Below are 26259 nucleotides of genomic sequence, written 5' to 3'. Positions count from 1 at the left end.
GGACTGGCAGTTTCATAAATAACCTGGGGATGCCAACATCCTATCTTACCTGTTAGTAGACAGAGCATTAATAAATGAATACATGGCAGCTCCATCTTTGGCACGAATAATAGCTTCCAGGTTTTCTTCAAGGACTTTTTTATTGTTTTGTACTCCCCTCAAAATCTTCTCAGCATCTTTCAAGATGGATCTTTTATTGGTTGTTTGAAGCTTAATGGAATTCTGTGGAAGATCAGCAAGCCTTGACATAATCAGAGATTCTTTTGGCTTAAAAGGAAAAAAAGCAAAAATGTTACTATATAAAGTTCATATTCATTATTTTAATGCAAATGAGAGCTATTACTATAGTTGGGGCCAGATACTATACCAAAATATTCCAAGGACTCAATTTGTCCAATTAAAGAGCTATAAAAGAGTCCTTGCCTGATGGTAACTACACTTATTATGGTTAGCCTTTCATAATGTATGTTTGTCGAACCTCTATGTTGTACTCCTGAAACTAATATTGCATGTCAACTATACTTCAATCAGAAATAAAAAACTAAAAAATAAAATTGGCAATTAAGGTTTCTTTCCATTTAGAAGTACTAATGTGAACGTTACATGAAATAGGGCTGGAAGTCCACAGAAGTGCTGGGCAGTCCAGTGGCCAACCAAAGTTATTATCTGGGAAAGAAAGCTAAAACAATATAAGAGCAAGCTGGCTCAGGTAGGCGTGGCAGACACTTTGGACTGGATAATCGGCGTCATTCACAGGTCTCTCTCCCCTTTTTCTCCTCTCTAATAGAAGCTGGAAAGCTAGCCAAGGAGTCATGAGTAGAGAAAAGAAGAAGAAAAAAAGGTCTTCTGGAAAAGTTTTGTAAAAGAGAACAGACTGGATTAACATGTCTTTTTCAGTACTGTCTCTTCATCTTTCTGCTTGCTTTCTGTCGTGATAACTGTTATCTTTCTTCATAATTTTTACCTTTACTAATCGTCATCAATTTTAATATCCTGTTTCCACTTTACCTGGAGTATACCATTTGTTTCTTTCCTTTTTTGGCCAGGATCATGAGGAAAATCATCAGACCTCTGTACAGTCAATTTAGCTGCTCTTAGTTCTTCAGAGGAAGTAAATCTTGGAGAGGATAAAGTGTCACTGCTATGAAAGATTTAAAAACAAAGTTTCCTAAATTATCATAAATTCAGTAAACATTTGAATACATAAATCTGAGATATCTTTAGTTACATATTACTAAATGGTATATTATTAAACTGTATAATGAAATTAATCGGTTAAGTGATTAAACATATCAAAAACAGAAAACACAAGATACAAAATTACTCTGATCAGACTAGGTTAGGCATAGTAGGAAAAGAGCAGAAAAAGGTTTTGCTTTGAAGAAAAGAATGTCCAGAAGCTCTTCTAGAAGGATGGAGTGGGCGCCTGGGTGGCTCAGTGGGTTAACGCCTCTGCCATTGGCTGAGGTCATGATCCCAGGGTCCTAGGATCGAGCCCCATATTAGACTCTCTGCTCAGCAGAAAGCCTGCTTCCCCCACTCTCTCTCTGCCTGCTTCTCTGCCTACTTGTCATCTATGTCTGTCAAATAAATAAAATAAAATCTTAAAAAAAAAAAAACAGGTGGAGTAAGATCTCTAAAAATCTACTCCTCCGTAAGAGCAAAGAGAACACTAGCAAAAATGGTCAAAATCAGCTTTTTCAAAACTCCGGAAATGAAAGGACAACAACTAAAGGATAATTTAATCAAAAAAATGACTGACTTTCAGAGTGCCTGGGTGGCTCAGTAGGTTACGCATCTGCCTTCAACTGGGGTCACAATCCCAGGCTTGTGGGATCTAGTTCCACACTGGGCTTCCTGCTCAGTGGGGAGCGTGCTTCTCCCTCTCCCCCTGCCCTTCCTTCTGCTCATTCTCTCTCTCCCTGAAATAAATAAAATTTAAAAAAGAAAAAAGAAAATGACTCTCAGTAAGAACAGCAAGCTTTATGGCATTTTTAATTTGTCTCACTCCAAGAACCTTTTCCCCAATTCTCTGGCAGCTTTGAAAATTAACAGCTTCACAACCCTTATAGCTATGAAAACCAACAGCCAGCAACAACTCGAAAGAGCAGAACAGGTTTGGAGCTCCTTAGAAAGTCCCACTCGTAGGGTTTCTCTTTATTTGACCTGACTCAGAGTTAGCTCAGTGAGAAATCTTAACCACAGGTCAATTTTTGAAAACAGCAGCAAGTATTTAACATCTCAGCTGCCTGAGGTGGCTATAGCAGTTGAGGCAACAAGAGGGATGCCAATAAACTAAAACTCAGGGGAATGAGATGTCCACAGTGGAGCCTAACACGTTACCAGGGATCTAGAATGCCATGTGCATGTATAGGGTTCTGTGAATGTCCAAGTAAAATCTGAGAAAAGCCTAATCTCTCACATCTGGCTGATACTGAGGCTTTGTGCAAGTTGCAAGTTAAGGTTAAGACAGACTTATAGGGGCACCTGGGTGTTAAGCCTATGACAGACATAAGTGGGTTTAAGCCTCTGCCTTCAGCTCAGGTCATGATCCCAGAGTCCTGGGATTGAGCCCCCACATCAGGCTCTCTGCTCGGCAGGGGCCCTGCTTCTCCCCCTCTCCCTCTGCCTGCCTCTTGCCTACTTGTGATCTCTGTCTGTTAAATAACTAAACAAAATCTTAAAAAAAAAAAAAAAAGACAGACTTATAAAGTGCCAGAACGCTGAAGGTATGCTCCAACACGATATACATGCATATGTGCGCGCACACACACACACAGAGCCCCTTGACACTCAGAGAGAGACTTACAGGTTCAAGATAGTTAAGGAAGTCTCTTTCTCATTAGCAGACTTAACTCACCAAATAGAGATACCATACATGACAAAGAACACACACTTTACAGAACTCACCCAGGAAAGTCACTAAACAAACAGCAACAATACACCCTAGGGGATGGAAGAATCTGATTTTCAGAGTTGCCACACTATATTATTTGAAATAGTCCAATTTTCAACAAAAAGTTTTGAGACACACAAAGAAACAAGAAAGTATAGCTAGGGGCGCCTGGGTAGCACAGTGGGTTAAAGCCTCTGCCTTCAGCTCAGGTCATGATCCCGGGGTTCTGGGATCAAGCCCTGCATTGGGCTCTTTACTCAGTGGGGAGACTGCTTCCTCCTCTCTCTCTGCCTGCCTCTCTGCCTACTTATCATCTCTGTCTGTCAAATAAATAAATAAAATCTTTAAAAAAAAAAAAGTATAGCTAAACAGGAAAAAGCATAGTCGATACACACTGTGCTAGAGGAATTCCAAATATTGGATTTATTAGGCAAGAACTATAAATTAGTTATTATTAAAGGAAACTATGTTCAAAGAATTAAAAGAAAACATAAGAATGAGGTCTCACCAAGTAAAGAATATCAATAAAGAGACAGAAACTATTTAAAACAAAGACATATAAACAGGATTTCTGGAATTGAAAAATATAATTGAAATATAAACTTCAATAGAGGGCCTAAACAGCATATTTGAGTTGGCAGAAAAAAGAATTCAACAGCTTAAAGATAAGTTATTGAGATTATCCCATCTGAGAAACAGAGAAAAAAAACAATGAAGAAAATTTAAGAGGGAGGCCTGTGTGGCTCAGTTGGTTAAGTATCTGCCTTTGGCTCAGGTCATGATCTCAGGGACCTGGGATCAAGCCCAGCATCATGCTCCCTGCTCAGTGGGAATATGCTTCTCCCTCTTCTTCTGCCCCCTTTCCTGCTGTACACACTTTCTCTCTCTCAAATCAATAAATAAAATATTAAAAAAAAAAAAAGAAAATTTAAGAGCCTCACAGATCTGTGAGATACCATTTAGAGTACCAATAAACAACATAGTCCTAGAAGAAGAGAAAGGTTATGTGTACTGTTTAACTATAAATAGTGGCCCAAAAAGCTCAGAAAACAACTCAGAAAGTATAGTATAAGAAACAAAAAGATTAATGTTTAGATAATATAAAAGAAGAGCATATGGAGAAATACTGGAATAGAAAAATACATAAGACAATAGAAAACACATAGCAGTAAGACAGACATAACTCTTTTATTAGTAATTACATTAAAAGCAAATGGCCTAAGACTGTACTCTTCACATAAAACCACTAAAACTGTGGCTTACTTTTAATTTTTATTACCATAATTTATATGACATTCAAGATAAATAAAAATTTATAGACTAAATAAATAAAATAATATATAATAAATATAAATAATAAAAAATATTTATTCATAAATAAAATTTATTTTATTTATAATTATATATTGTATAGTATATAATAATAAATAATAACAGATACTGAATAAATATAAATTATAAATATAAATATTTATTTATAAATAAAATTATTTTATTCATAAATATTTATATTTATTTATTTTATTTGTTATATTATTGATATTTATTAATATTTATAAATAGAATATTTATTTATTTATTTATAAGATAAAATTTATTTTATGTATCTAGGTCATGACCTAGATATACTTAATTTTTTAAAAACTATGAATGTAAAATTTCAGGCATACACAAAAGTAGCAAGAATAGTGCAATGACTTCCATACACCCTTCTTTATATTAATCAGTAACTCATGGCTATCCTCATTTCATCCATATTCTCAATCTGGTTTACCCTATCCTGCATTGGATTATTTTTGAAGCAAATCTCAAATATCATTTCATCAGAAATAAATAATCTGGGGGCACCTGGGTGGCTCAGTCAGTTAAGCGTCCAACTCTTAATTTTGGCTCAGGTCATGAGATGAAGCCCCTCTGGAGGACCCACGCTAGGGTGGAGCCTGATTAAAATTCTCTTTCCTTCTGCCCATCCCCTCCCCCTCCTCATACTCACCTTCCCTCTCTCAAAAAATAAGTAGAAATAGAAATAAATAATTGCATTCATTAGAATTAATCTGCATCTTGAGAAATTAAGATAAATTCAGTTTATAACTATAGTAAAGGGGTAGATATATTAACAGCAGAAAATAGTAAATCTAGGATAACTTTTTTTTTGAAGATTTTATTTATTTATCTATTTGTTTATTTCAGAGAGAGAGCAAGTGAGAGAGAGAAAAAGAGAGAGGTGGTGGTGAGGGGCAGAGGGAGAGAGAGGAGTGGACTCCCTCTGAGCAGGGAGCCGGATGCTTGATTCCAGGACTCCGAGATCATGACATGAGCTGAAGACGCTTAACCAACTAAGCTACCTAGGTGCCCTCTAAGGTAACTTTTTAAAAGCAATGTTATACATTTATCGAAATTCCTAAAGAAATTTTCGAAATATAAACAAAGTTCTTTAAAAAAAAAAAAAAAGATTTATCTGAGAGACAGCGAAAGAGAGCACGAGTGGGTGGAGGGGTGGGTTGTGGGAGAAAAAGGTAAGGTAGCTGGACACAGCTCCATCCCAGGACCCTGGGATCATGACCTGTGCCAAAGCAGACACTTAAGTAACTGAGCCACTACATAAAGCTCTTTTCAATATAGCTTTTATTCCAATGTCTTGTTTTTTTACCTGTCACTCTTCTCAACATTCCATCCTATTTTTGACCTAGTTAGTAAGTTTTTATCTGAAGATTCACTTTTTCTTGTTGAAGAATCATGGTTATTCAAAATCTGTTCCAATAGTCTTACATTTCCTGAAATAAAATAAATACAGTATCATTTTTCAAGTACTAAGTCATTTCCTTTTTATACAATAGCTCACATATATTTGTACTGTTATCTTCTTCGGATGATTATCTATCTACTCAATTCACTTTAAAATGTCAATTTTAAATACACTCACCCAATAAAACTAAATATTTATAACTCATGTAAGCTACATTAGTAAAATTTTAGGTCTGAATTTATTTCCATCACATAAAAAAGGAATTTGATGAGCCACGACATCATCAAAAACCCAGTAAACTGCATGATTTTTATCAATAAAGGGAGATTTGACTGTTTCTTTATAGCAACTGTTAGTCAAATCTTCCCTTTAATAAAGTTACATAGTAACTTTTATCTCTAGGTGAGGTTGGTTTATTAAAGATTTTAGTATCCTTAAAAACTCTTTAAATGCATCCAAGACAAGACTCAAATTCATTTAAGTGATTCTAAGAATAAAAGCTTATATTTAACACTTTAACTTCTTTTACTAGAAGGGCTTTAAGGGTCTTTAATAAATTATTTCTTCAGGTCACTTATAAAAGTTGTTTCCTATTAAATTGTTAATAGTGTAACACTTTTTCCAACTGAACACAGTAACAAATGTTAAATTTCTCTGAGTTCCACTATTGAAATTCACACCTAAAAACAAAATAAGGAAACATGCTCTAAAATGATCGGCTTTTACCCTATGACCCTGTAATTGCACTACTGGGTATTTACCCCAAAGATACATTTACCCCAATGTTCATAGCAGCAATGGCCATAGTTGCCAAACTGTGGAAAGAACCAAGATGCCCTTCAACAGACGAATGGATAAAGAAGATATGGCCCATATATACAATGAGTATTATGCCTTCATCAGAAAGGATGAATACCCAACTTTTTTATCAACATGGACAGGACTGGAAGAGATTATACTGAGTGAAATAAGTCAAGCAGAGAGAGTCAATTATCATATGGTTTCACTTACTTGTGGAGCATAAGGAATAACATGGAAGACATTGGGAGATGGAGAGGAGAAGTGAGTTGGGGGAAATCGGAGGGGGAGATGAAGCATGAGAGACTGTGTACTCTGAGAAACAAACTGAGGGTTTTGGAGGGGAAGGGGGGTGGGAGGTTGGGTATTAAGCCTGGTGGTGGGTATTAAGGAGGGCATGTATTGCACAGAGCACTGGGTGTGGTGCATAAACAATGAATTATGGATCACTGAAAAAAAAATAAAATTTAATTTCATTTTAAAAAGTTAATTCACCATAAAAATGATCAGCTTTACCTTTAGTAAAGCATTATTTTTTTATTAATAACAAAACTTGTTCATTATAGGTTCAAGTAATAATCTATAGAAAATAATCAGAATTATAACTGTATACCTCTACCTCCTACAAAGAATATAAAGAAGATTGATTTGCCTAGTAAGTATCATTTAAAGAAAAATACTAAAAAAAGATTTAGTTACTATTAGGCACATAAGAAAATAATAAATCAGGAGTATGGAAATCTGTTCCTAATTTGACGTAGGTCTAATAAAAGTAGTAGATGCTAGTTATGATTGCTTTATTACCTCTATGACCTGACATCTCCATATTTTCTTTCTCTTCTTTAGGATTTTCCCTCTTTGATATTTTATCATCCTTTGAAACAGGTATAGGAGCAAACCTGCGAGGTGCTGGTGTCTCCAAAGGAGATTTCTGTTTATCAAAACCCATATCTTCAACCTCTCTAAAAGGTGCTTCAATAGAAAATAAAGAAAATAAATTCAACTTATTTTTTTAGAAAACATTAATATATAGAATATTACTCTTCCCCATATTTTAAAAATAAAACTAAAATTATGTAGGATACACAAATTAACAAGTACATAGAAACAGCTCTCAACAAGTGCATGGGTTCAAAATATAACCCATAAATATTTTACACTTACAGCTAACAAATATGAAAAAAATCAATATGACAATATTCTGTGCTATTTAAGCTATGGTGAAAATGGCATAGCCAGACACTACTCATGGCAATGAAAACTAATAAAACCATCTGGCACTAAGTATAGGAAGTCTTAAAATGTTTATATATTTTAACCTAGTAACCTTACTCTTGGGAATTTATCCTAAGAAAATAACCTAGAAGAAAGAAAACATTAAATACATGATGATTTATGGGGCACCTGGGTGGTTCAGTGGGTTAAAGCCTCTGCCTTCAGCTCAGGTCATGATACCAGGGTCCTGGGATCGAGGCCTGCATCGGGCTCTCTGCTCGGCAAGGAGCCTGCTTCCACCTCTCTCTCTATCTCTGCCTGCCTCTCTGCCTATTTGTGATCTCTGCCTGTCAAATAAATAAATAAAATCTTCAAATAAATAAATAAATAAATAAGTGCATGATGATTTTATCACAGTATGTTTATAAGTAAAAAAAAAAAAAAAAAGAAAGAAACCTAAAATCTGCCTAAATGCCCAAGAACAGGATAAATGCCCAACAAGTAAACTGTGACTATTCTTTTATCATTAAAAATTAATATTATGGAGGCTTACTTGGTTAAGCAACTGCCTTTGGCTCAGGTCATGATCCCAGGGACCTGAGATCAAGCCCCACATCTGCTCAGCAGAGTGTCTGCTTCTCCCTCTGCTTCTCCCCACTGTCTCTTGTGCTTTCTCACTCACTCTCTCTCTCTCAAATAAACTCTCTTAAACCTACACTGGTGGGAATGAAGCCACTCTGGAAAACAGTATGTAGTTTCCTCAAAAAGTCGAAAATAGAGCTACCCTACAATCCAGAAATCTCACTACTGGGTATTTACCCTAAAGATACAAATGTAGTAATCCGAAGGGGCACGTGCACCCAAATGTTTATAGCTGCAATGTCCACAATCGCCAAACTATGGAAAGAACCTAGATGTCCATCAACAGATCAATGGATAAAGAAGATGTGGTATATATATACAATGGAATACTATGCAGCCATCAAAAGAAACGGAATCTTGCCATTTGCAATTACATGGATGAAACTAGAGGGTATTATGCTGAGCAAAACAGGTAAATGAGAGAAAGACAATTATCATATGATCTCCCTGATATGAGGAATTTGAGAGCCAGGGCAGGACATTGTGGGGGCTAGGGAGGGAAAAAATGAAACAAGATGGGATGAGGAGGGAGAAAAACCATAAGAGACTTTAAATCTCAAAAAACAAACTGGGGTTGCTGGAGGGTTGGAGGGAGGGATAGGGTGGCTGGGTTATGGACATTGGGGAGGGTATGTGTTATGGTGAGTTATGTGAAATGTGTAAGCCTGATGATTCACAGACCTGTACCTCTGTGGAAAATAATGCATTATATGTTAATAAAAGCAAATTTTAAAAAACCAATATTATGAAGATAATTACATAAAACATGGGAAATACTTCTGATATGCTAGTAAAAAAAGCAGTACAAAATCATATTTATGCTAAATTGCAGTACATAAACATAATGTATGCCCAAGAAAAAGTATTGAAAAATAAAAAGTTTAACTTGTTGAAGTTTAAATTTACTCATTTTTTTCCTTATATTTCTTTTACTGTCACTAAGACATACAAAGAAAGCAAATCAGTACACAACCAATAAAACATACACTTTTCCCCTTAAAATTCAAGTCTAAAAAAACAAAATTTTGAGCAATTAAGTCTTCAGAACTGAGAATGAAGTTAAGTGTCCATGTCTATGGCTGGAGCATACTGAACCCTGAGTTGTGGCTGTAGCTCTGAACAACCCACTCTCAAGTCCAGTGACCTGGAGCAGGCAAGTCACAACCTCCCTGTGCTTCATCTTCTTTGCTTTCGACTTAAAAATTGACTCATGCCACTTTCACAGCAGTTTTGTAAGGACCACTCCTTTGTGGAAAAACATAAAGCAACTTACAAGTATAAAGAATCTTCAGTACGTCTATAAAACAACAATGGTCTAACAAATCAAATGTTGGGGATATTGTACTACATGGATCTGGATATCATTAAAGGGATAGCCCTTGATTTTCAATCAATTCATTCAATAATTTAGAAACACATTTGTTTATTTGATTTCTTTTTTTGCTTTTTTTTTTGGTTTTGGGGTTTTTTTTTTTACTTTTTATTTTCTAAGTAGGTGCCACACGCAGCGTGGACCCCAGTGTGGGGCTTGAACTCACAATGCTGAGATCAAGACCTGAGCTAAGATCAAGAATCAGACGCTCAACTGCCTGAGTCGCCAGGGACCCCATTTATTCATTTATTTTAAATTCCAGAGGTTTAATACAAATACACTATGCACTTCCTTTGTTACTATAAACAACGATTTTTAAGATTCTATGAAAATAAGCAAACATATTACTAACTAAAAATAATGTGAAATAGTTTATTACTGTACTCAGGTCATTTCTCTCCTCATAGAATCAAGAAAAATGGAAAATACACAGTTTGTCAGAGAATTGGAAAACTGATTACAAACACTGATATGAGATGTGTAAAATTTTTCTAAACTTATATGTGCTTTTGACAATTTGTGAAGGTTATTTATTAAAATCAGTAAGTAGGAAATGATCCCTAACTAGACACAACGAATTTTGAAATGACCTAAAAATTACCTAACCTAAAAGAAAACTAATTTTGTAAAACAAAGACTTAGTCTTCTACTGCCTATTAAACAAGTTTTGGGCTGACATATTATAAAGAACATTCGTAGGTAACATTTTTCATTCACAGAGAACTAGACATTTTTACCTTGTTTGGAAGCAAATGTGTTCTGTGAAGATAGATCACTGCCACCATGATTAGAAAAGTCTGGTTTTCCAGAATACTTTTCCATTGCTCTAGAAGGGGGCATAGCAACAGGCTGAAAACTACTGGTCTTGAGCGCAGCACTAATGAAATGAGTCTGGAAAATATACAATTATTTTATCAACTTCAAATACCATTTGAAAGAGTTAGATGACAAACTACACTGAAATTTATTAGAGGACCTGAAAACAATATGTTAGATTTAATAAACGATAAGAATACATACATTACATGTAACTATCCACTGTAGCAATGATGTCACTGGGTTAAGCCTGGCTCTAATGTGACCTTGATCATTTGAGTTAGCTATTCTAAACCTCAGTTTCTTCCTTTCTACTTCAGAGATGGCTTGAAGACCAATGAGGCATGCTAGGAAATGACCAAAAGGAAGGGGCTCTAGTCCAAGACATCTACTTCAACCAAAGAATTTCAAACCAAAATCTCTCCTCTTCTCTTTTATATCCTGGATGATTTCATTTGAAGGGTTAAAATTCTTGCTAAGAAGCACCCAAATTTGTAGTATTAATAATATATATGCATTTAAATACAAATGAGAGCTAAAATGACAATTTTCAGCACTATTTATTAAAACATCCGGAAATTATATGTATCTAATAAAACTGATTTCAAAAGTCTTATGAGGTAAAGGAAAATCTAAAAATATTTACAGTTTAACAGTTTTTTTCTCTCTACACATATCTTAAAAATGTGTAGAGAGAAAAAAAAATACGTAGAGATCTGGGGTGCCTGGGTGCATCAGGGGGTTAAAGCCTCTGCCTTCGGCTCAGGTCCTGATCCCAGGGTCCTGGGATCGAGCCCCGCATCAGGCTCTCTGCTCAGCAGAGAGAAGGGAGACTGCTTCCCTTCTTCTCTCTCTGCCTGCTCTCTGCTACTTGTGATCTCTGTCAAATAAATAAATAAATAAATAAATCTTTTAAAAAAATGTGTAGAGATCTCTCTACATAAAACAAATGGGAGAGACTCAATAAATTTCACTTCATTAAGCATTTATTGAACTACTAATATACCTAATATGTCACTAAAACTTCAACTTTCCCTGTAATTATGAGCTTTATAAAGAAGATGTCTACATTAGGAAAGATCCCATTCTTACAAACTAAGAAACTCAATGAATTAAAAAAAAAGTCAATGAATAATGGACTTATAAAAAATGGATAAATAGCAGGCAGGCATATAATACAAGTAGGACCCTCTCTTCAAATCAATGTACTTTTCAAATGTATCATCTTTTACCTTATGAAAAAAATAAAATGTTTTATAGGTAAAGAAATCAAGGCTCAGAAAAGGGCAGTTATTTGTAGGCTGGGGACCAGCACTCTGCCAGACCCAATCCTAGCTTCTCACCATATTGCACACTCAATTTCAGTTGTCCATGGACTGCTTACTAAAACCTTACTTTGGGGCGCCTGGGTGGCTCAGTGGGTTAAGCCGCTGCCTTCGGCTCAGGTCATGATCTCAGGGTCCTGGGATCGAGTCCCGCATCGGGCTCTCTGCTCCGCGGGGAGCCAGCTTCCTCCTCTCTCTCTCTCTGCCTGCTTCTCTGCCTACTTGTGATCTCTTTGTGTCAAATGAATAAATAAAATCTTTAAAATAATAATAATAATAAAAAAATAAATAAAATTTTAAAAATGCTATCTTATAAAAAATAAAAATAAATAAAAATAAAACCTTACTTTGTATGGCCATAATTATTCCAATAAAAATACTATATTCAAACACATGGAAAGCTCAAGCCAAGCTCTAATAAGAAGTTTGTGGGTTTTTTTTTTTAAAGATTTTATTTATTCATTTGACAGAGATCACAAGTAGGCAGAGAGAGAGAGAAAGGGAAGCAAGCTCCCTGCTGAGCAGAGAGCCCAATGCAGGGCTTGATCCCAGCACCCTGGGATCATGACCTAAGCTGAAGGCAGAGACTTTAACCCACTGAGCCACCCAGGCGCCCCTCTAATAAGAAGTTTTGAGAACTGCAGTATATTAGTGTTTGTTCTGTGATAACATACTGAGCTATAATAAACTTACTTTTGTATATTCTTCTGAACATTATATTTTAATTTTTTACAGTTTTTAAGTTGCACATTAATTAGGAAAAAATAAAAACCAATGCATTTATAAAGCTGGTCACTCACTCAAAAAAAAAAAAAAGTATACTGAGTACCTGAGTACTGGCTACTGTTCCAGGACTTGGAAATTCCAAAATAAATAAGAAACTATACTACCAGTTCCTTCTGAAGATAACTCTTCTTTTTATAACAACCCGCAGCTTATATTCAAAAGGCAATTTAAAATATTTATGCTTTTGATGAATTAAATGCAGAAGCACTATGTATACCAAATGGTTCTCATCTCATTAGAATCATTAGAGCTTTCTATTCCCAGGCCCCCATCTCAGACCTGCTGTCTGAATCTCTGAGAGGTACAAGCACGTGTATTTTCATAAGGCTCTTCATGTGATTGTGATGCATATTCTCAGCCTAACAAGCACTGATATAACAAGTCACTGCAATGCAATATGAGCCCTTTCAAAAGGGTATGAAGAGAGGTACCTGGGTGGCTCAGTGGGTTAAGCCTCTGCTTTCAGCTCAGGTCATGGTCCCAGGGTCCTGGGATCAAGCCCTGCATTGGGGGTCTCTGCTCAACAGGGAGCCTGCTTCCCTCCCCCCTACCCTGTCCTCTGCCTGCCTCTCTACCTACTTGTGATCTCTGTCAAATAAATAAAATCTTTTTTAAAAATGGTACGAACAGAAATACCACAAAAAAAGGAAAAGCTAACTCCATGGAAATGTCTTATAGAACTAGTGATATCTGAACTAGAATGTGCAGAGAGAGGTCTTCACTTGCACAGGAAGAATAATGAACTCAAAAATCACTACTTAAGAATGAAAACTGTTACAATGTAATGAGCTATTGCAATTATCAATGAATATTAGCTCAGGGATCCAAGTGATAAAAGACCATGGGATGTGTGCTAGCTTTATTATAGATACCTGAATATCTATTTGCTGCTGTTGTAATTTTTCAAGATGCCTAATGTGCTGCTCCATAAACACATTCATTTGCTTTTCATGATCATGACAATGTAATTTCTCATGTTTATTCTGAATGCTTGTTTGCTGCTCTGTAACACGTTGTAACTGTTTATCAGCCTCCTGTAACTTATTCAGTAATTCTGTAACAGAATTGACTTTTGCTTCCAAATCACTCTGCACCTAAAACAATAAAATCCCAAAAGACATCAAAAATACACTCAGTTACTACAAAGGCTGTTTAAAGTGACTGATAATAAAAATCACAGAAATAAAAAGCAGAAGATAGTTAGCCTTAAGTAGATTTTTTTTCTCTCATTAATAACACATTTGCAACAAAGAACTGTTATGCTGCCAAAAATAAAACATTTAAATGGTAATTAAAAAGAAGCAAATAACAAAACAAATTAGCTTTTGATACCCCCCTAATCTCAGGCTGAATTAAGTCAGCAGCCTGGAGTCCCAGACTTAGCTTGGCCACCTATTAGCTCTGGGACCTGTGCCTATTCTAACAGTGTTTTTCAGTTTTCCATTTGCAAACTGAGGGGGTTTGCCACAGACAATCTCTGAGTTCCTTTCTAGTTCTGAAATAAAGATGACCTGTTGTCCCAGGTTGCCCAGGACTCAGGGTTCCCTGGATGTGATATTTTCAGGCTGAAACCAGGCAGTCCTAGGTTCTCTGGTATTATCACAGCAAGGCCGGGGTACGTCTCAACTCTTCAGAGATAATATACAAGCACAAACAGGAAAACTCTTTCAAACTGAGACCAACCAGAATGACACTGGTCTACAGTAGGATACGACCATTTATAGACTCAATTCCTCATAAGTATTTTTACATTTGACAAAGAAGCCGCAAAAATCTGGGGAGAAAATTATACTTTGATCAGCGGGGCTGCCGTAGCGATGGCAGCTGCAGTCGCTGCGGCCACAGTTGTAGCTGAATCAATTCCACTGGGTGAAATTCTCGTCTCCTGAGTAGCAGCGTCCTTTTCTGGACCAGCATCTTCTAAAAGCTGTACCTTTACTTCCTTAAACACAGGCATGTTTTGAGCTCTGTAAATGAAAAAGGAATAGAAATATATTCAGTAAGCCACACTGAGCCATTTCAAGAAGGATTCACGATGATAAATTGCTGAAGGTGGGTTTGCTTGATTTTTTTCAAAAATTGAATCACTTGGTTTTCCATATCGGATCTAATCAGTCACTTGGTTAATGAAATCTATGAAAGGTCACTATAGACTAAAGATACAAGAAGACAATTCCTGGAAGGCTGTGATATTTCAGAAAATAAGGCTTGCACATATGAAAAAGATGTGGGCACAATTACAAAGATATATAATCACAAAGGACAAAACATGCAGAAAAGGTTCTAAGAATGCAAGTACCAAGTTTTACTTCCAAAGGAAGACAACCCAAGAGAAATTGTTCAAACTGCTAAAAAAAAAAAAAGTTCTTTTTAAAATTCTAGCTCATTTTGATTTAATAAATGTCACAGAGTTTGTTAAAACAGGGCATAAAACAGGTTGAAGCAGTCTGGATTAAAAATGAGAAAAATACATACATATTTACAATGAAAGATTTAACTAAGTAAATACTAAGAAAAAAGGGGGAAAAGACTCAATTTTGTTATATATTTGCCCTGAACAACAACAACAACAAAAACAATGAAAAGAATTAGAAAAAACTGCAGAGTCCCTAGGCAAGTCTAAGTAAGATCAGAAGGAATGTCCTCCATCTCTAACTGCTGGATTTCTCTTGGTTTCTAAAAAGACCCAGAGCAGCTCTTAAGCTTACTCCTTTTTGATATTTCCTCATTTCTACTAGGAGCATCATTTTTCTCTGTCTCAAAATTTTGAAATTTTCTTGACTTTTCCATTCTCCACTTACCTTCTCACATCTAAATGAGTCACCAAGTTTTGTCAATTATTTCATCACAATTGCAGGAATGGTGTCACAGAACTACGGAGTAAGGAGAACCCAATAGGCCACATATCCTAACATCCTAATGCGACAGATGAAGAAACTGAGGTCCACAGAGGTAATAGGATTTACTTGACCAAAGTCACAGACCCAGTAAAGCACAGTTGGCTTATGATTCCTAGAGAAGGTCCCATAACATCTAAATCTCTCAGAATAATACTTCTCCCTTCATGCTTCTGCCTCTGGTTTAAAAAAAAAAAAAAAGCCTCACCATCTTTTACCAACTGTTTCATTCTTACAGATCTTACTCCTTCATAAACTTCCCAAACATATCTCTCCACCATTCAAAAATCTAAAATTGTTCCTTAGAGACAAATGACTAGGCTAATTGCTTGTTTGACTGTCCACACACACCATCCCCAATCCCTGTCTCCTTAGCTTCCTATATACACCTGTTAGTTCACACACAACCTTTCAGGAGTCGCATTGCTCCTCACTGGCTACAACACACCCTTCCCACATTTGACTCCAGACTTTTTAATCACTGTTCTCTCAACCTTCCTCCACTCAACTTACTATATATCCTCCTCTGTCTTTAAGATCCAACACAAGCCTTAACCTTCTTCAAAAAACCTATCCTTAAACACTTTCAATTGATCTCTCCCTTTAATAATTCCTTTTGCTTTTACTGCCTATAGTACACAACTGAGGCTTGATAAGCGGCCACTCCCTGGTTTAAATGTCTGTGCAGAACAGTTTCATAATATATTAAATGCAATGATGCTTCCTATCACAGTTCTAATCACTCATTCCTCCGTGTATGTCCACATTCTCTCCCCAACTAAGCTCTAAGCAACCTGGGGTGTGGGGTAAGGGGCAGGGAAGGGGGATTTCTTTTAGGCCAAACAGCAACTAAGAAAGAACTAAGCACAGTAGGCACTCATTATGTATCTAACTGATTAAGTGGTGTATTAAGAAAATATAATTTAGATATTTCTATCCTTTAGTATTCCTATCTGAAGTCTGAATGTGAGTTACCCTTTAAGATCAATCATTCTACATGAATACATTAAGTTGACCAACAAGAGAAATAACATTGTAAGATTAGACATCAGCTTCTTTTTTTTTTTTTTTTAGATTTTATTTATTTGTCAGAGAGAGAGAGAGAGAGCACGCGCACAGGCAGAGTGGCAGGCAGAGTCAGAGGGAGAAGCAGGCTCCCTTGCGGAGCAAGGAGCCCGATGTGGGACTTGATCCCAGGACGCTGGGATCATGACCTGAGCCGAAGGCAGCTGCTTAACCAACTGAGCCACCCAGGCGTCCCATAGACATCAGCTTCTTAATAGGCTTTTAAATTTTATTTTTTTCTATTAATCAAATTAAATGTTTAATGTAACAAATATAAATAGCTTCCAAGTGTAAAAAACAGGGAAAATATACAACTCTCTCATTCAGAAAAATTATTTCTTCTTCTTCTTCTTTTTTTTTTATTTTTTAGAATTATTTCTTATTCCTAAATCCTCTGAACCTGGCATTTAGACCAATACCATGAAGAAACTGCCCTCATGAAGGCCAGTAATAATTTTTGCTTAATTCAATGGACACTCTTCAGTCCTTACCTTTCTCTACCTCTGCGAAGCCTATCAAACTTAGAACTTCATTCTCATTGGCTTTATTAACACCATACATTCCTAAAACTCTGGATAAACTGAGTAGCATTTAGAAGTTCACTTGCTTTTTTGCATAGCTCTTACAGGTTTGGTTTTCTTAGAGTCCTACTCTATGCCATCTTTCTTTTCACTCTCCCTGAGTCACTTCAACTGTTCCCAGAGCTCAGATCACCATTTATATACTACTTCTACACTATATACTATATAGAATATGTGGCATATTCTATACACTTTGTGAATTCGAACTTCATATAGAATTTCCTACTGAACATTTTTTTAAAGATTTTTATTTAGTTATTTGACAGAGATCACAAGTAGGCAGAGAGGCAGGCAGAGAGAGAGGGGGAAGCAGGCTCCCTGATGCGCAAAGAGCCCCATGTAGGGCTCGATCCCAGCACCCCGGACCATGACCTGAGCCAAAGACAGAGGCTTCAACGTGCTGAGCCACCCAGGCGCCCCCTACTGGACATTTTTAACCTGGATATCTCACAGATCTCTCAAACCCCTGCATATGTCCAAAATGAAATTTATTCCCCCAAGAATTCTTTCCCAAGGATTTCCTTTCTCAGTGAATACTACGAGTGACCATGCATTTATACAAGACAAAAATCTGGGATTCATCCTTAGATCCTTCTTCACTCTCAGATCAAATCATCAATTCCTGTCAATTCTATCTCTATCCTCCAAACCTGTCTACTCCTCTCCAAACCAGCATGATTCCCACCCTCATTCCACCACCCTCCAATGTACTAAGGACCAACTAAATCCATCTCAAAGAGATCACCTCCAAATTTGTAGCCAGTTGGTTTCCTGGACTGCAGTCCGGTCCTCTTCCAATTCATCTTTTGATATTGCTATCTAAGTGAGCCTTTTAAGAAATATATATCATACCTTAACATTTTAAGATGATTTGCCCTTTCTCTCCTTTAAAGAAATATAACTTAGGGGTGCCTGGGTGGCTCAGTGGGTTGGGCCTCTGCCTTCAGCTTGGGTCATGATTTCAGGGTCCTGGGATCGAGCCCCATATCGGGCTCTCTGCTCAGCAGGGAGCCTGCTTCCTCCACTCTCTCTGTCTGCCTACTTGTGATCTCTGTCTAATGAATGGATAGAATCTAAAAAAAAAAAAAAAAGAAGAAGTATAACTTAGCCCCTTGCATCCTCTCCATCCATATGTAAGGACATTCTACCCTGTTTTAGACACTCTGGCCAGAATCTTTACTCAGTCTCTGGTCTATACTTTTTATTAGTATAGATTTAGAGCAATTATATCAAATAGGACAAATTCTCCATCATTCCAGTTTTTCCCCCCAAATTAGCTGTTCTCAAGTATGTGTATTCTATATGTCTGTATTCTTTTTTATTTTTTAGGATTTTATTTATCTATTTGACAGACAGAGATCACAAGTAGGCAGAGAGGCAGGCAGAGAGAGAGGAGGAAGCAGGCTCCCTGCTGAGCAGAAAGCCTAATTCGGGGCTCAATCCCAGGACTCTGGGATCATGAGGCTTTAACCCACTGAGCCACCCAGGCACCCCTCTATATGTCTGTATTCTTAATATTATATATATTTATTCTCAACTGTATGTCCTTCCAAGTAAATTTTAGAATCACTTTGCCAAATTCCATCTACCATTTTCTAAAACTAATAAGTAAGTCAAACAGAGAAAATCAATTATCATATGGTTTCACTTACTTGTGGAACATAAGGAATAACATGGAGGACATTAGGAGAAGGAAAGAAAAAGGGAAGGGGGGAAATCGGAGGGGGAGATGAACCATGAGAGACTGTGGACTCTGAGAAACAAACTGAGACTTATAAAGGGGAGAAGGGATGGGGCGATGGAGGAGCCTGGTGGTGGGTATTGAGGAGGGCACATATTGCATGGAGCACTGGGTGTTATATATAAACAATGAATCTTGGAACACTACATCAAAAACTAATGATGTATTATTGTATGGTGACTAACATAACACAATAAAAAAATTAAAAATAATAAAAAATTAAAAATTAAAAAATAAAACCAATAAATTCGAGTGACATTGACTACAGCAAAATCTATCTCTTGAGACACAGACTGTCTTTTAACCAAACATGAGAGTCATTTTTATGTTTCTGATTCAATTATTCTCTACATTGCAACCGCCTTCTCAAGACCCTTCCTACTCTGTTTTGAATTCTGTTCTTTCATCCTGAAATGGGGAGAGATCTACTGTCTAAGAGGGATTAGTGTTCACTGTTACCTCTCACCATCCATTTGTTACCTCTCACCATCCATTTCATAAACAACTTCTCCTTCCCTGATCTGAGAGTTCTGAGAGGTCTCAGAGATTTCCATTAGGAGAGTTCTGACTTGAAGGCAAGTTGTTAAGGTCCTTACTGCAGGTCAGCTGCATTAGAAGTGATACTCGCTTTTGGTCCAAATGAGTCAGATGTAATCTGCAATTTTGGGGTCAACTGTAAAACTTGAAAGACTGCACCACTCCTCATGCCCTTAATTTTGCTTTCTCTTATATATTTATAAGCCCAAGAATACAATTTATCATCCAAATTCCTCTCTGAACCACATCGCATATTGGGAATTGTAGGCTGAACAAAGGTAAAGAGGAAAAATATGATGAGGCGAAACAACCAGCTCTTAAACTCTGGCTGATTCAGACCACACTCTTGTGATTTAGAGACATTTTTAATTTTTGTTAGTCCAATGTTTCCCAGAGTGTAATATATTTGCCACAGATAGCCGTAGGTGGAAAAATAATAATTTTGTTATTTTAATTGTAGTCATTTAATTGTAATCATTTTAATTGTAGTATTTAAAAAATGATTTTCCATTTTGAAGTAACATAAAAATTTCCTTTTTGAATAAAATGAGAGTTCAAGATCAAGTAAAAATTTTACTTATTTTCTAAGGGGCCTTCCAGGCTGTTCTAGGTCAGGAGTAGAATACATTTAGCCTAAGAATATGTATCTCATCACATATCTGCTAATGATAAAAATAATAAAAACTGCCTCCAGAATAGTGGAGATGCATGCTTAGCATGGTGCTGTTCTTAGAGTCGGTTTTGTATTTCACTGGTATTTAAGATGAACTTGGGAAGGACCACTTTGATGGAGTTAAAGCCATGGTCTCCTTTCACTCCATCCAGACGCTAACCTTATCCCTTTCTTAAATCTTGGCCAGGAAAAATCTAAATGTCATTGGACAGTAAATAGGAAGTATTATGTACTTGACCATTGCTACAAGTAGTATAGTGAAGTGATTAAGAGAGTAAACTCTATGAAGGCAGAGTGCCTAGGTCTGAATCCCAGCCCAGTGAATACTTGCTAAATGGCCTTGGGAAAAAATCAATCTCTGTGTGCCTCAGTTTCCTCATCTATAAAATGGGGATTCTGTAAAATTGGGATGTGATAGAATCTACTTCATTGGATTTTATGAGTATTAAATGAGTTAATGCATATAAAATCCTGAGAACAGTACCTCTTCTATAATAATTGTTCACAGCTATTGAGTATCTTATATATCAATCACTATGAAAAATGTTTTATATATATTTCATTCATAGAAAAGAACGTTTTTCCTATGTCCAAAATGTAATTGAAGCTGATTTTAGAGAACCACATAAAAACATAAGAAATGGCCCACTTATTTTCTGTAAATGAAACTTACTTTTGCTTTAAAGCTGCTCTTAGAGCATCTTTCTGTCCCATGGTGTACCGAGAAATAAAGATGTCATTTGCTGCAAAATTAAAACATGAAACACACTTCAGATTCCTAAAAATTTGTTAAATTTCAGTAAGCTATCCCAAACAGATTTTAAACTAATAAGAGAATGGTTAGGAATTCAGCAATAAGATTTCTCAATTTTAAGAAAATACAAGGAAGTGGGGCACCTGGGTGGCTCAGTAAGTTAAGCATCTAATTCTTTTTTTTTCTTTTTAAGATTTTTATTTATTTATTTGACAGACAGAGATCACAAGTAGGCAGAGAGGCAGGCAGAGAGAGAAAAGAGGAAGCAGGCTCTCTGCTCTGAGCCCAATCAATGTGGGGCTTGATCCCAGGACTCTGGGATCATGACCTGAGCCAAAGGCAGAGGCTTTAACCCACTGAGCCACCCAGGTGCCCTGTTAAGCAACCAATTCTTGATTTTGGCTCAGATTATGATCTCAACATTGTAAGACTGAGCCCCGTGACAGGTTCTGCCCTGGGCACAGAGCCTGACTGAGGTTCTCACTCTCCCTCTCTCCCTTTCCCTTCTCCCCCTCTTATAAAAAAAAGTGCAAGTAACAAATTAAATGAACATATAATAATAGTAATAATCCTAGACAATAGGGGAAAAATGTATCAAAAATACCTGGGGATAAATTGTGAAGACATTCTGCTCAAACTTGAAAGAGAAAACTGCTTAGATAAAAATAAAGCTACATAGAAAAAGTCACTAAGGGGCACCTGGGTGACTCAGTGGGTTAAAGCCTCTGCCTTTGGCTCAGGTCATGATCCCAGGGTCTTGGGATTCAGCCCCGTATCAGGCTCTCTGCTCAGCGGGGAGCCTGCTCCCCACCCCCCTCTGCCTACTCGTGATCTCTGTCTGTCAAATAAATAAAATCTTTAAAAGAAAAAAAAGAAAAAAATCACTAAATATTTCCTCAAAGCATATTTTTAACTTATTATCTTACAAAAGACTACTCAAAACTTGAATTCAGAGTTTATGAATTTTTTTAAATAAATACTTAACACCAAACTTATACAACAGGTCAGTAGTAATAAAATTACCTTTATGACTATAAACGTTTTTCTGGTTTTCAAAGATTCCATTAATAGCTTATTAAGATGAAACAATCAAAATAATCAGAAAAAATAATAAGTCTTTTTAATTAAGGTCTCTAAAAAAAAAATCAGTGAATGTCTTAAAACGTAAGAATATAAAATCCTATCCTTACAAAGAAAATCCTGACACATAAAACGTAAATGAACCACAAAGGCATGCTAAGTGAAATAAGACAATAATAAAACTAGATAGACTTGGGGGAAAATGGAGAGTTAGTATTTAATGAGTACAGAGTTTTGACTGAAGAAGATGAAAAAAGTCTGGAAACGGATGGTGGTGATAACTGCATAAGGGGAATATACCTACTGCTACAGAACTATACACTTAGAATGGTAAATTTCATTGTGTATATTTCACGGCAGTAAAAAAAAAATTTTAAAAAAAGTCTACCTTTTTACCTTTTTGTTTGTTGCTCTCGTCCAATTTCTCCAAAGGCAACCTTTGCACTGCAACATCCTTAGAAAAATCCTTCAGGATATGAAAGGAAAAATGAAAGGCTAGAAAAACCTTTATGATTTATTACTTACCAAGTACCATTTACTAGCTAAGAGACAGGAGGGCAGGATCATGTTTTTTTACCCTCGATTCCCAGAACCACCACAATGCTTGGGTACCTCGAAGGTACTCAAGGATTTGTTGAATGAGTAAATAAACAAGCAAGCACTGTGGTCCTAAAATTCAGACTCAGATCTCAATTTGCCAATTTCAGCAGAGGGAGTCATGTAACAATTAAGTTGCTACAGTTTAATGTGAAAATCTGATTCATTTTGAGTCAAATGGAGTGCATGAGGATGGCCAACACAAGGCACATCACAAATTAACCACTGTGTTCTTTATCCCTGAGCTCAAAATGTAGTCTCAGAAGGGTTCTCCACAGGCAAACAGCTTTCTGTAACCCTAGACTTCATTTCTAAGATTCTATTCAGTACTAAGACATCTTGACGTTTTAAGTACTAGGTTCATTCAACAATGCTCTTCCTGTTCCTTAGACACATCAATTTTTTTCCCTGCTAAATTAGAAAAGGGTAAAGAGAAAATCATAAAAGGAAGGTGATCAGGCTATCTCCTGACAAACAACTGTTAACTTTCTAAATATAGCCAATGAGGCTAACAATATAATAGAATGCATTTGGGATGTTAATACAAAGACCTCCTGCAAATGAATAAGAAAAAGTAGAGCACAGAAATATGTAAGTCACAAAAGAATAAAGATGGCTATATACATGGAAAAAAATTTCCCCCTCGGTAATAATAAAGAATAATAATGATAATAATAATAATAATTTTATTTTATTAAAATAATGAGATGCTTTCTTTACCTACCAAAATGGTTTTGTTTTTTGGGTTTGTTGGTTTTTTCTTTTCTTTTTCTTTTTTTTTTTTTTTTGGTCTAATTCTGATGTCTTGTATTGGTAAAGCTAAGAGAAAATAATACCACTAATTCTATTCATGATCTTGCTGAAGAACATATATTGATACAGTCTTTCCAGAGGTAATTTATATAATAGCATATCCACTTGAGAATTTATTTAGAGAATGGAATTCAGATATCATTAATCATTAAATAAGGCATACTCAAAAAAGAAACAAAAACACCAACCCAAAGGCTAAGCATTTACAGAGGGACCAAGTACAGCACATAATCATACATTTTTATTGTGAATCTTTTGCAAAGTTGTTAAGTAGACAGTTTAAATTTCATTCTTAATTTACCAGCTTCAATTTTCAAGATATTACATTATGAAACTCTGTTCTTTAAAGACTTGTTAAATTGACAATCTATAGTGATAGTGGTCAAAATCTAATTAGATTGCATGAACAAAATGTATTGATCATCAAATATTTTCAGCACTATAAAGGTCAAATGAGAATTTCATGTTATTTCTTAAATAATCCTCAAAAAAAAAACCCCACAAAAGACCTTACAATCGTTTGGATAACATATAATCATACCTCACTTTTTAAAAATGATGTTGTTACTAGTTATTTACCTTTACCTAACAGTATATTAAGTCTGCAGTCTAGAACCCCATTTCTTAGGTAACAGCAGAGATTATTTTCAGTTCCAATATTTCTCTCAGTGTTCAACATCTTAGTAATGAGTATTTTTTATTTTATGGAAGAATCTTTGTGTAATGTCTCAAATACTATTCAAGTCACAATTGGATATAAAACATTTCTCTTGGTAAGTGAAATTAAAGCAAAAACAAGGCCCATTACTCATCAAACATAATTTAGGAATACATTACTCAACAATACTGAAAACCTTAACGTGAACATAATTTAGAATTCTTTTGCTTACCCTTTCTGGCCCCATAGAATTTGCTAATGGAGGCTGCTGATAAGTTCTAGTCAAGTCTGCTGAACCTAACAAAACAAAGGAATAAATTTTAGTGACTTTAAAACCAGAACCATAATTTTGGAAACTGTATAGGCTTGACTCAAGAACTATAAACTCAATATTAATGCTAAACCTAAATTGGAAGTCATTTTTCATGCAAAGAACTTAAACTGTAATTAAAATATATCCTGATGAAGGTTTTACAGCTGATATTTTGGAAAATAAGGATCAGTACTGACAGTCAAGTGAGATAAATGTTTTAAAATATAGCATTACAATGTTGGATTTGGACATACTATGGGTAGAATTTGCCAGGAATAAAATATGTACATGATATAAAAGCAGGCCTTTATTATGCCACACCTCCCCCAAAAGCAGCACTATAAATGCATTTTTTTGTTTTTGCACATATATTCATTAATTTGATCCTATGGTCATCAATGAAATGGGCAAAGCATATGTTTTCTTCATTTTCACTGGAGAGACAGGTTAAGTGAGTTGGAACATGGAAGCCATCAAAAGGCAGAAGTTATGCTTTTCTACTATGCCAAACTGAGTAACACCAACCAAACAGAAGGTAGAGCATTTGGTAAAAACCTCTACTGATGAACAGTAAACACACACATCACATAGTTAAGTGCGTCCACCATAGATGTGAACAAGAACAATGTGCAAAAACCACACAAAGAATAAGCACAGAAGTGTTTCATTCATTCCACCTATTGGATATGTTTCAATTAGACCGATTGTACTAGCCATTTTCCCAGAGGAAGGGTCAGCTTTCAAACACCAATTAAAACTAGATGTATCTTATATTTGAGAATTTAAACATTAAAAATCCCCTAAAATTTGAAACGCAAAAAAGAAATGAAAATAAAGACTGAAGATTTACAAAAGTGAAAGCTATTCGGAGTCACATACCACGTAACGTTCCATTCAAGCTAGCCTCGGTTCTAACAGGAAGACGTTTATTTGCAGACAACGCTGGAGGAACACAGGGCAACTCCTCTTTCAGCAAAGCCAAATTATCTCCCTGATTTGGAGAAACTACCTCACGAAGTCTCCTCGCTGGTATTTTAACCCTTTTTTTCTTTTCCGGGCTAAACTTAGAGCCTTTCATATTATTGGGAACAAAATTAGTCCCACAGTTCTGAAAAGAAGAATTTCTTCTGGGTCCATAAAAACTTCAGAACAAAATTTTCACCGCTTTGAGGACTTGGGGGAGAAGGAACGAGGGAGGAGTATGATAAAAAAAAAAAAAAAAAAAAAAAAAAAGAATTTCAAGTGATTTTAAAACGTTCAGTCATCAACCTTTAAATAAAACGTCTAAACACTATCCGCAAAGCTAGAAATTTCAGTTTGGTATTTAATCCAGGATAAGAGACAACTAGAACATCATATTTACCCATTAATCCCACTCAGTCCATTAATGCACACGTCCGTGAATCTGAGAGCGCGGAGGACAAGAGAATGGCCGCATGAGCCCCGATAACTCAACAACAGAGAGCACTTCCAAAGCCAAGAGCTGGCAGTGCAAAACCAAACAGATGTGGAGGCGAGGTTAACATCTGTTGAGAAGCGGGAGTCAAGCACGTAAAACTGAAATGCTTTAAAAAAATAAAAAAAAAGCTTAATGGCTTAATGACTTTTGAGAATTTATTAATAACTAAAAGTTATTTAAAATAGTTACTAATAATTATAAGCTTAAGAAGCTCAAAGCTTTCTTCAGCCAAAGAGTCTTACACACCCCTCCAGATGCAAACATCGGACACCTAAATTCACCCCTCTGCGTCTCCCGAATGCTTCACAACCCGGCAGTCACAGGTGTAATCTGACAACAGCTTCAGTTGCCCGCGAGTCAACCCCCGCTTCTCTTTAAGTCGGCCCTTGAGACACAACACGCATGCGCGCCAAGAAAAATCATCCAAAACACCCAACCAAAAAGCTGACCGCCCTCTGGTGTACCTCCATCCCTCTCCGGGTGGAAACAAACTCC

At 36.1% G+C, this 26259-nt stretch overlaps 1 protein-coding gene across 12 annotated transcripts in view; it reads right to left on the bottom strand.

The window, feature by feature from the left end:
* KIAA0586 (KIAA0586 ortholog) overlaps window positions 1-26159 on the bottom strand; it is a 147621-nt gene extending 121462 nt beyond the window's left edge. For 3 of the 12 annotated variants that reach the window (XM_013056607.2, XM_045069997.1, XM_045070001.1), the window contains exons 1-13: window positions 26011-26159; window positions 25669-25870; window positions 25185-25478; window positions 24225-24289; window positions 22321-22390; window positions 20764-20833; window positions 14389-14563; window positions 13469-13690; window positions 10407-10560; window positions 7245-7412; window positions 5547-5670; window positions 1009-1141; window positions 50-267 (exon numbers count right to left, since the gene is read on the bottom strand). In XM_013056607.2, coding sequence (XP_012912061.1) covers window positions 50-267; window positions 1009-1141; window positions 5547-5670; window positions 7245-7412; window positions 10407-10560; window positions 13469-13690; window positions 14389-14563; window positions 20764-20833; window positions 22321-22390; window positions 24225-24289; window positions 25185-25383 — 1598 coding nt within the window. In that variant the 5' untranslated portion in view covers window positions 25384-25478; window positions 25669-25870; window positions 26011-26159. Of the gene's footprint in view, window positions 1-49; window positions 268-1008; window positions 1142-5546; window positions 5671-7244; window positions 7413-10406; window positions 10561-13468; window positions 13691-14388; window positions 14564-15304; window positions 15386-20763; window positions 20834-22320; window positions 22391-24224; window positions 24290-25184; window positions 25479-25668; window positions 25871-26010 lie in introns of those variants that run through there. The other 9 variants (XM_013056592.2, XM_045069983.1, XM_004738850.3 and 6 more) reach the window with 9 other exon arrangements.
* Between the last annotated feature and the right edge of the window lie 100 nt (window positions 26160-26259).

Source organism: Mustela putorius, unplaced genomic scaffold, assembly GCF_011764305.1.
Source record: "Mustela putorius furo isolate JIRA1106 unplaced genomic scaffold, ASM1176430v1.1 tig00000129_pilon_pilon_pilon, whole genome shotgun sequence".
NCBI lineage: Eukaryota > Metazoa > Chordata > Mammalia > Carnivora > Mustelidae > Mustela > Mustela putorius.
This window is presented reverse-complemented; position numbering and strand designations above follow the sequence as displayed.